Genomic DNA, 10,974 nt, shown 5'->3' with positions numbered 1-10,974 from the left:
GGCCGCCTCGGCGTCGTGCTCGCCGCCGCCGCCGTCGTGCTCGGCAGGTCTTCGGCGCACTCCGTCTCTGCAGGGAGGCGGGTACAGGCGGTCACCAAACAGAACTGAATTACACAGAAATCCCGCTGTTGTGAATCCTCMAGGGGAGGAGGAGGCAGCTTTACATAGCTTCTCCTGACAGCAGATCCCAAGCAGCAACAGGAAAGATCTTGTTAAAAAGGGTGGTTTTTACGAAACTCCTAAAACCTAACATGAAAACGCCGCCTATGCTGCTGTTTTACAGACAKTCATGCACCATATGTGCTTCCATTCATTTCCTGCCGTCCTGCTCCCCCATGGAATCAGGAGGAGCACAACAATGCCTCGTGGCCAGAGCCACTGCCTTCCCGCTCTCTGTCCAGAGCCRGGACAGCCTCAGCCCTCCGGGCACGCGTGTGCCAGAGGGAGGCAGAACGTGGGGATGTCTCCACACAAGTGAGACCCCCTTCCCTCCCTGTCCAGCTGAGCACCCACCTCCAAGGCAGCAGCAGGAGGAAGAACGGGGGCCCTGAGCTGCCTGCCAGAGCAGACASCCCCGGCTCCGGGATCCCGGCCTGCGCCGGGGCCCCACGAGGCGCCTGCCCTGGTGCCCAAGCCAATGCCAAGGGCCACGGCAGCGCTCAGGGCRGCAGCAACACTGGCTCCCATGCGGCAAGCCAAGACCACGGCCCTGTTTCAGGAATAGAAGCTTAGGAGTCCTTCCAAGGATGGCAGGAATTACAGCAATGAGGTAGTACCGCAATAGATTGCCTCATTTTCACAGTAGGAAAGATCCTTCTCCTTGCAGATGCTAGATACATCATATAGGGAGATGAATGATATATAACCTCCACGCCCAAGCAGTGACTTTAGATTAAGAGTGAGAGAAAGGAGCTCTCCTTTAAACACCAGCCAATCACACCTGCTGAACAGACTCCAATGCAGCACTTCCCTATTCCCGCTCCACTCCTGGAAGGTGGAGGATGGGAGATGAATGAGGCAGGGAGRGAGAGCCTCTAATGAGGACACTTCCACACCTGAAGTTTATGAGTCCCTGCCAAGAAGACAGGGCAAGTCTGGAGAGGAGTGGAAAGGAGGATCCATTCTGGATCCACCTGGGATCCAGATGGGGATAAAGAGAGAAGAAGGATAAAGCAACAATTATGGAGTTACTTGAATAAATGTAGTAAGAAAAAGCAATAAAAAGAGAGATAGCTGATTGTGCAGTAGGAATAAAGATCTGAGTGCAGTCCCAAGATGATAATAAAAGATAACAATAAAAAAAAAAAAGGAAAACATTAATATAAAAAAATAAGCTAGGCAGTAGGGATGTGGAAATGAAAAGAAAACAAAGGCCTTGAACTTGGGCCAAGCAGTGCCTGGCCCTGGATCACATGAAGTCATGTGTCTTTTGTAGGGTTTTAATACTTTCAAGACACAGTGATAACGTCGGATGAAGGGAAAAAAAAAAGAAAAAAGGCAGCAGTGAGGAAGTGATCCTGACAATTTAAGCCACTCCAGATGAGAATGGAGAGAATGTAGGAAGTAGGAACAGAAAATCAGTCAAATGCTGATAAATTTTTGTTGCATAAGAAAATGAAGTAACACCCTCCCAAAATAATGCAATACTTTTTTTAATGAAAAAAAAAMCATGCAAGAGCAGGTTAATAAGTGGTGTTGAAAGGAAAATTATTAGAAAGGAGATTCCACTGAAAATACATCTCTTTTTTTTTTTCCTCCCTCGATGAATGGTATMGGTACAAGATCAAGGCTCACAAAAAGGTTGCTGATAATGGAGCTGGACCAAGACTGACTTAAAAGAGGAACATTTAGACGACTAAAGAAAAACAGATTTCTTTTCTAAACAGCCAATTGGTGTCTACATTTCTTCTGCACACTCCAGTACTCTGATTAGAAAAGACCAACCAAGAAACTAATTCACACCAGTATGTGAGCCAKCAGTGAAAGGCACCACAGAAATATCCCTTTTGGGATTATGACGCATCAGGTAGCTACTGTATTTCCTGGAGAGATCGGGCAAAGGATAGGGACCCCTCCAGACGGCATTTTTTACTCCCAGTGAGTTCAGATCTAGCAGTCATGGGACTGATTTCAATTCAACAGATGTTCTCTTCATACAGAGCTTCCTGTATGAACTACCTGTTCATACAGGGCTACCAGGCTAAAAATGCCAAGCTCTACATTTCTCTCAGAAGACRGAAGACTTCCTATTCAGACCAATAACTGATGGAAGAGCCTGATGTTCCCTGGGTGAGCGAGAAAAAGTCCTGTAAACAGGACAGTGCTGCTGGGAGAGCAGGGAGGGTGCCCACTCCATGGGAACAGTCTGTCACCTAAACATGATAGCAGAGAAAATCCGAGGCGCTTTTTCAGGATAAAAATTTTGTGATTGAGGCTGATAGAAAAGATAATGTCTTAAAATTTTGCAAAACATTCTGCACAAAGAGGCATGTAGGTACTCCCTACAAGTCAGTCCTCTATTGTCCCCCACTGTTATCACCAGCTTTCCCTAGAGAATGCAGGAACCAGTTCTGRGCTCCCCAGTACAGGAGGGATGTGGAGCTCCTGGAGGGGGTCCAGCAGAGAGCGACAAAGATGGTTAAGAGACTGGAGCATCTCTCGTATGAGGAGAGACTGAGTGAACTGGGCCTGTTTAGCCTGGAGAAGAGAAGGCTGAGAGAGGATTGGATCAACACGTACAAATACCTGAAAGGTAAATGTAGRGAGGAAGGGGCCAAGCTCTTCTCAGTGGTGGCCAGTGACAGGACAAGGGGCAACGGGTACAAGGCGAAACAYAGGCAGTTCCATCTGCATGTGAGGAGGAACTTCTTCACTATGAGGGTGACAGAGCAGTGGAACAGGCTGCCCAGGGAGGCTGTGGAGTCTCCTTCTCTGGAGATCTTCCAAACCCGTCTGGATGCCGCCCTGTGMCCCGTGCTCTGGGTGTCCCTGCTGGAGCAGGGGGTTGGACTGGATGGTCTCTAGGAATCCCTTCCAACCTCAACCATTCTGGGATTCTGTGAACCAGTTTCAACAGCTTCGGGAGGAGGGTACTTCTAAGTGATCGGACCCTCCTCAAACRAGGATTTAGGCCACCTGCCTGGCTGACCTACTGTAGCACACATCTACACTCTTATTCGTGAATGGAAAGAAAGAACTCTAGTGCTTGTACAAAACCCATGGACATAGTGTCTTTAGCAAAGGATGCTGACACCCMTACAGAGAAAAGCTCCAGCAAATCCACTAACAGCTTCAACAGATGCCATGACACAGCTGTCAGAGCTTCCCATCCAGTCCGTACGTACCTAGATATCACTTGTCAGGACTTAAAAAAATAAAGTATMATTGAAAATGATGCTGGCTTACAAAGTGCATTTTTCGTCACAAGATACCTACTGTTTATACTGAGAGTGCCATTTGCCACGTAGGCTTCTAAAGTAACATTGCTGAAGGTGATGTTCACATTCTTCATGCTGATGTGCTTGGAGTTGACACATCTGTATTTCGTGCCCATATCTGCCTGAATATCAGATTTATGTAATACTTTCATCACTTTGCCTGTAAGAGAATCACAYGGCGTTAGAATCAACAGTATCTACGGAAACAAAGCAGTACTGCATCTGGAAGGGGTAAACATGGAAAGAATACCAGGTTTTCATTTTACCTTCAGTCGAATTATGGAATAAAGTTTTATCTGACAGATTGTAGTGGAAAATTATCTCTTCAACTCGGTACTGGCTTGCACTCTTCATGAAAAACAGGCTTAACGAATGTCCTGCTCCAAAGCCCAACGCCAGAATTGCTCGAGATGTGTTTTGTTTGCCACACGTGCTTCGCTGCAGTACCGTGGCATTTTGTGGAAGGAAAAAGTGTGCAACCTGAGGGGTAGAGAACAAAACGAGTAGGTGGGATGATACAGCAGCCATTCCTTACTGCTCTCAAAGAGCCAACACTCACACAGCCTGTGAGCCGTCTATTTATACACATGCATCCACTCTCCCAATAAATAGCACGGCGCTGGTGCTCAGATTTCTAAGGATCTCGGTCCCTGTGAAATTTGAGGACAAAACAGAACCCGCCTGCAGCACYGCTTAGAGCCCGCTCCCCTAAACCMGTGCTAGGAATTTGCAGAGACATCTGTACTAGACAAATCAAACATGGCAAACTCTGAATAGAGGTGCAAAATGAGGGGATTTCATCTTTGTTTCTTGCAATACAACTGAGCGAGCATTACAGCAGTGCCCAGCACAGCCTGCGTGGTTTGGCTCCAATTCCTCACGTTCAATACGTATCGACCAGTAACTCGGCACCTGACACCAAACAAYGTTTAGTGCAAAGTTAGTGTTCGGGGTTTACAAGGAACTGCCACAGCCACAGGATGAAGCAGCCCCCTTTGAGTGTAAACTTGTACCAGGAGTAGCAGCACAGRCGTGCACTATGTCATGTGGCTCCCAGATCAGAGAAATTCCACCCAGTAGCTGTACCAGTAACAAAGCAGTAGGGCTTTTTCTCCTTTTAATCTCATATTAAAACATACTACTGCAATGAGATTATAAAAAATCCAAAATTCCTATTCAGGAGGAGAGATACCGAAAATATTAAATTGAGAAGCAGAGTAAATGGAAGTAAGATTTTTTTTATTTTTTTCCTTAATAGGATTTGCTGTTATACTGACTTTTGCTGTTAAGCTGCACGCACAGGTCTGCAGATACTGAAACAGGCAGAGACCCACATAAAAGAGCTACAGATTTCAGGCAAATTTAAAAGCTACCCACCAGCAGCCATTTAATTTTAGGTTTAGTCCTACATAAGTAACTGCAATGATAAGTTTACCTGAAGGAGGCTGGTAGCATTTTTTCTTTGTAGTGCTTTCCCAATAACAGACATTTTAGCTGTCAACACAACTGAACTTTTGTGACCGAATTGCCACATATTTCATGYACTTATTATTATTTGGAACGGCTTCAGGCAGCCTTAGTCCGGTTAATTAAGAGGAAGCATGGATAATAAAGGAAATACAGAAGCAACCTGGCCAGAAGGAGGAGTTGGTTGGGGCAGCTGTTTTTCAAGCCTGTGTATTTGCTGAAAGCCTCAGCTGCACCCTGGCAGTAACATCTAAAACACAGGTCAAGAAGCAGCCGGGAGGCTCTCCTCTCCCCTCACCTCTCTCTGCTCAGTGCTGTTGTATTCCACCGAGAAGGCCACTGACATGTCCGCAAAGATGCAGACGTTGCCGCTCGAGTCCTTCACCTCGAACGMAGCAGCAGCCTGTAGAAAGCCTGCAAAGGGAGACAAGTAGATATGTTCACACCAGGTTTTATTTTGGACGCCAAGCAGAGACACAGGCACGTACAGCTCCGCAGCCTGCGGCCATGTCCCGAATGGCACAGTTCAATGTGGAAACCTGGCTGCCCTCTGCTAGCCTCAGCATCACTCCCAGACACATTTAACACCAGGGAGCGCCTAAAAGACCAAAGCACCCAAACCAAATCCACTGCCGCGCTCGCTCACTGCAGGAAAGACCGGCCGAGAGGCAGAGCTGCCGTTAACGGCTGCCGTTAACGGCTGCTTAACGGCTGCTCAGGGCCCCAGCACCCAGCGCTCACAGGCTCCGCGCGGCAGCAAAGTCACCCCACAGCACTCGCATTTATAAGGGCATTTTCTTTAATTTTCTGATTACAGCTTTTTTTTTTTTTGCCTTTTTTTTTTTTTGCAGCCTTCTTTTCCAACCACACATCCCTGAAGCAAACCCCGCTCATGAGCCTGCACTCCTTCTATGCTGCTCTTCCACGAGCCTGCATTTGCAGCCACCTTACAACCTTAGAGAAAACTCAGTTCATCTCAAGCAAATAAGTGCCAAGGAGCCAAGCAGGCTGATCCGTCCCACTGCTGATACTGCGGATCACCTGTCATCGAGCTCTTAAATGGTTATCAAAAGTGAGCCCCAAATTAAAAAAAAATAATTTTTTTTTTGTTAAACCATGGTGTGTGCAAGTGGATTATGGCAATTCTGAGGGAAAAAGTGGGACTTCTGTGAGCAGGACTCAGGTAGCTGGCACTTTAGCCATAGGAACACATGCAGCTTTCTGGCTGGCAAGTTAGGACTTTGTCCTGACAAGAGAACTAGATCCTGCCGAAGTACCAAAGGTGACCGGACATTTCATACACTTTACCCACTTGTTTAAAGAGTCTAGACTCAAAAGCTAAGACAGGCACAAAAAGAAATTGCTTAAGAACAAACAGTGTAGAAAAAAATGATTATTCCAAAGCAAAATTGTCTTCAGGCTTTACGTCAAGTTTATCCCTCTCAYGAAAGTGCATGTAGTCACAAAGAAAATCATCTCCACTGCAACTCAGTGCAGTACTAGAAATAACCAAGGCTCTTCCGCATGGAAGTTTCAATTTGCAGTGTTCTCTTCAAGTTGAATTCACATCTGCAACTTATTTGTTTTACCCAAGTGCTTGTTTTCTCAAGAATAGAGCTGCTTATGCTTTCTTGAAGAAAAAGGCAGAGACAAACCACGTGAAGACAAGGTTGCTGACTTGAGAGCACACAAGGCCTGTCCATTCTAGGTTATTCAAGAGAAAAACCAAAGGAAGACGTGAAGGTACCAAATAGAAGACAGATRCTGGGAAAGAAGAGCAGACAAGTCACCTTTGGAAAGCAGAACAAGAATGAGGTGTCCAAACAGTAGCTACATGATACTCAACACAATGTTAAATCCACACCGTGACATGAATCCAGGTTTTTGGTGTGGAACACCTCCGGCCTCCTGGCTTTATGCTTRTTTAAATGCTCTTGCTATTAAGCTGCTGGCACCTGCGGGATCACTATCTGCTCCACAGCAGTGCCCTGGATTCACAGAGCTGGACTTCCCAAATGCAGAAAGTTTGAGATGTTGAAATGGATCCATTCTGCTGGAAATAGTGCCATAGATAGCTAGTCATCATCTAAAGTATGCTAGCATAACAGAAACCTCACTTAGTCCAGGTGCTTCCCTGTAATCCAGGAGATTCCTTTAAAAGGCTACTTTTACATCATCTTCAATATAAAATATAATTACAATAAATAAAAAAATAATTAGAACCTCTCCTTTTAAACTTCATTTCTTAAATCATCTTGTCACGAAAGAATGTAGGTGGAACTAACTGCATGAGGAGCAGCAAGGAAAGCTAGCTGCTTATTTATATCAAAAACTTAATACACACTGAAATAATAAAGCATGTCAAAGAAAAAGATGATCTTTGTCATATAACAACTTGCGTTAAATTGATTTACCACACAGCATTAAACTTGGTTTAAGTGGAAACCCTCCAGGACAACCAATGGCCCAAGCCTGAGCCCTGACTCTTCTGAACAGGGTTTGCAGCCCGCCAGGATGTCTCAACCTCAGGGACATGGCAGGTTTCACACTGTTTAGTACTTACATTCTCTTACATCAGTCAAGCATATCCACCTGGGGTCACAGCAGAGTCTACCTGGGCACAAAGTTCATATCATTAAGTAGTTTAAGTGACAGGGCTATGTTAYGGACTGGACTATTTGCATGTGTGCTGCAAACAACTAGAATGCTAGGAAAAGCCTGCAGYGCAGCCCATGATTTCCATTCAGCAGCCTGAAGCTGAGGGATGCTTGTTAGCAGGCTCCACCACACATCCGTATCCACACTGCTGCAGCCAGTGTTTTATTACTGCCCTGCACCTCTGCCAAGGTGTTTTGGCACTTGTTAGTGTGTACACAGTGATCTATGTGGCACTGATCCATGGAGGTAACAAAAAAAATGCTTATTGCTATCTAAATAAGGTATATTTTTCATAGTACATCTCCAAGATGTACAACAAGATCTCCAGTAATTTACTCATCTCAATGGTTCCAGTGAAGCCTGTCAACTCACTGTTATTTTTTTGTGAATAAATCGGTGACTTCGGTGCTTCAGGCTCTAAAGATTTATGCCAGAGATAGGGAAGAAGAGCCCACCGAGGAGGAATTAATTCCCTGTCCTCTAATCACTTCTCTTCTAACATGAGTACCGCTTGCAGAGAGATTCCTGGTACAAGCCCTTTCTCAGAAGAAAAAGGCAAGATCACTTGCTGAGGATTCAGGACCTGCACTACCTTGACAGTGCAGAAAAAAAGTATATTTTTTTTCTTTTAAAAAACWGTACTTCCTACTTATTAACACTTGTGCTTTTAGGAAAAGAAAAGCAAAGAAAGCAAAAGATCTCTTTAAAGCCTTTACATATGAACCACTTTGTTTGAGGCAGGATAATCATAATATTGCAAGTGTTTTACCTGTCATCAGTGGAGTCAGGAACCTGAAGAGAGGGGAATATCTGAAAAGCACACGAGGAAGCTGGACTGGCTCTGACTTCTGTCTGACACCTTGAACATGCGTGGAGGAGTGAAAAGGGGCAGCAGCTTTGCTCGAGGATGAGCAAGGGCCCTTCAGGAGGGAAGGGAAGGGAACCGGCTACACTGCATGTGCCAGTGCCGCCTCCCTGGCCAAGGGGCACGGACAAATTCGCGCAGCYGCCCTCACGCTCCACTCTTCATACGGCTGGTTTAAGCTCACAGGGTGAACCACTTGCATAGTTCACTTAGAAAAAACCATTTTGCAATTCAGGCTCACAGCAGGAGTGGCTCCCGCCTGTATGAAACCGCTCACACAGGTAGGAAAGCATCAGGAAGGCACAGCCACTCAGAGGTGCTGCCCCTAGGGCTTGGCCAGGTAACTGCACAGTTGCATCGAGTCCAATCACATGGAAACGTCTCCATGGCTCGTCACGTAGAGGAAGCAAGTCCAGGGCAGGTCCACACAGCTGACGACACGAGCCCGTGTGGGGCTCTGAAGAGCTCTCAACCAGCATCGCGAGGCCCGTTTCCAGCAGCCCCACGAGCAGCCTTTGCACTTGCCCCGTGCAGCTGCACCCCTGCATGCGGCTGGGGCACCCTTCCAGGCTGCTGGCAGCCGGGCACAGCCTTGGAGGCAGGAACACTGTGCTGACAGCGTGGGGAAAGCCAACAGGAAAACAGATATTAAACCAACCGCCTCAGGATGCCACTCTCCTAGTCCAGGCAAGACAAGRGGAGGCCTCATGGCTCGCAAGGCAAGTGAAGACTTTCCTTGCAAAATGACAGTTTGCAACTGCCCCTATTGCAAACTGTAACTTCTGGCGAGTAAGAAGCAGCAAAGTAAAGGCTTGATGAAGAGAAACSAGGCGCGCCAAAGGAGCCATTGGACAAGCGCCTGCCGCTCGCCCTGAAGCACATGTGAAGCTGCAGCACTCCCGTGTCGGGGTGTCCCTGATGCTCCGACACGGGCAGTTGCAGGAGAGGCAGTGAGGGCAGCCAGGAGCACTGTCAGGACATGGAACGCTAATGAAGTCACCCTCGGTGTGAAAGGAACAGCAGGTTGCCTTCAAGTCAGTCAAAAAGGACAGGAAAGTGTGGCTTACCAATTTAAAAATATTTATGTTTTTATTAAATACACGCCTAAAATATTAGGCATGTCATTTGGAAAGATAATAAAGTATCTGAACAGCTAATGGGTCTACGGTCAAGCTGAATAGAAAAAAATACCAAGAAGTCAATGATGGCACTAATCTTTCTCAAAGAATTTCCAAATAATCATGTGGGACCCAAGAGGGAAACAGTTAAGCTGGTGCAGTTGAGCTGGAACAAGGAGTGGGATGGTGCCTTTGCAGTCCTAGAAAAATGCTTTCCTTTAAGAAATACTGAGAAATCCTGAAGAATTTCCTTAAGAAATACAGAGGCTTCAGTAGTCAACTTCTCAATAAAATACCTATCCTCTCCTGTCAGCAGGGTTCTTCCCCCTCAATCCTAGAGTACATTCTCCAATTTACCACCCAAAACTCATTAGGAATTGCCCTATTCCCCACAGAACAATCTAGAAACAYGTTCTGTCAGTCCAGACAGGAACCATGGGAGCCTATCTCAAAAGCAGCAGGTCAGGGAACATAAAAAGTTCTTACTCTGCAAGAAAGAAGCTGCTTTAAAAGCCCCAAAATGCTGCAAAAGTCAAAGCCCAGTAGCCTATCACAGGATGACAGACTTCACACAGTCTCAAGTTTTCTACCTTAGTTTCAATGCACGCCAAGAAACTATGAGGCAAAACCAATGCTGCAGGCAGCAGAAAGCAGCAGCACTTCATAAGAGAGTATTTCAAGTGTCACACAACGTACAAGCAATTATATATTTATGAAAACTGCCTTATACCCAGTCACAGGCAGTTCTATATAACTAGCAATCCCCATATTAAGAAAAAACAAAATTATTCACTGTCTGGAAATTATTATCTAAGCCTCCCCTCCCCATCCCTGCAAACTACTGTTTTAAAGACCCATTTATGCCCGTTATCAGGGCAGTTCTAATCAGCACATCCAATGCAACTACTGGCTCAGCTTAAAAGTCCCCTTTAGACCAGAGTTGTGCAACAGAACCACGTGGATTCTGAGTCAACAGCGCTGAAACGGCAYCGCGCTGCCTTCCCAAACTCATTTTCCTTTCCCAAGTCTCAGATACTCCATTTACTTAGTGATATCAACTCTAAATTTTGGGAGATGTTTCCTCGGAAACGCCTGTATTTCAGTAGGGAGCGGGCACGTGCTGCTGTATCCCACCGGAGAGCACAGGCACCTCTGCTGGCTTTGGCACACGGTACCACCGACACTTCCAGGMCTTCCTGGCAGAGGAGCATGGTCTTCCTCTGTATTTCAAAAGCAGCAGCTAAATTGGAGGGAAAAGCACTTCAGCTCCCACTCCCCTCTCCCCAGTATTTACCGCTGTATTGCCTAGAACGTTTGCTCGCAGGAGCATTTTATATTTCTGAGGAAATGCAGCAGGAAAAGCGTAGCTCTGGCACACGGAATACTCCGCTCCCGAGCTTGCTGCCCTATGTGAGAAACAAACACGAGT

The 10,974-nt window shown here is 46.2% G+C and overlaps 1 protein-coding gene across 1 annotated transcript in view; it reads right to left on the bottom strand.

Moving 5' to 3' along the window:
• LAMP1 (lysosomal associated membrane protein 1) overlaps positions 1–10,974 on the bottom strand; it is a gene marked incomplete at its 5' end in the record, with an annotated part of 16,555 nt that overhangs the window by 4,641 nt on the left and 940 nt on the right. Inside the window, 4 exons of the mRNA XM_026044288.1 lie at positions 4–67; positions 3,436–3,597; positions 3,704–3,917; positions 5,203–5,318. Coding sequence (XP_025900073.1) covers positions 4–67; positions 3,436–3,597; positions 3,704–3,917; positions 5,203–5,318 — 556 coding nt within the window. The remainder of the gene's footprint in view (positions 1–3; positions 68–3,435; positions 3,598–3,703; positions 3,918–5,202; positions 5,319–10,974) is intronic.

Source organism: Nothoprocta perdicaria, unplaced genomic scaffold (assembly GCF_003342845.1).
Source record: "Nothoprocta perdicaria isolate Ctin4 unplaced genomic scaffold, notPer1 scaffold_358, whole genome shotgun sequence".
Lineage (NCBI taxonomy): Eukaryota > Metazoa > Chordata > Aves > Tinamiformes > Tinamidae > Nothoprocta > Nothoprocta perdicaria.
Note: the sequence above shows the minus strand (reverse complement) of the source record. Positions and strands in the feature narration are given on the sequence as shown.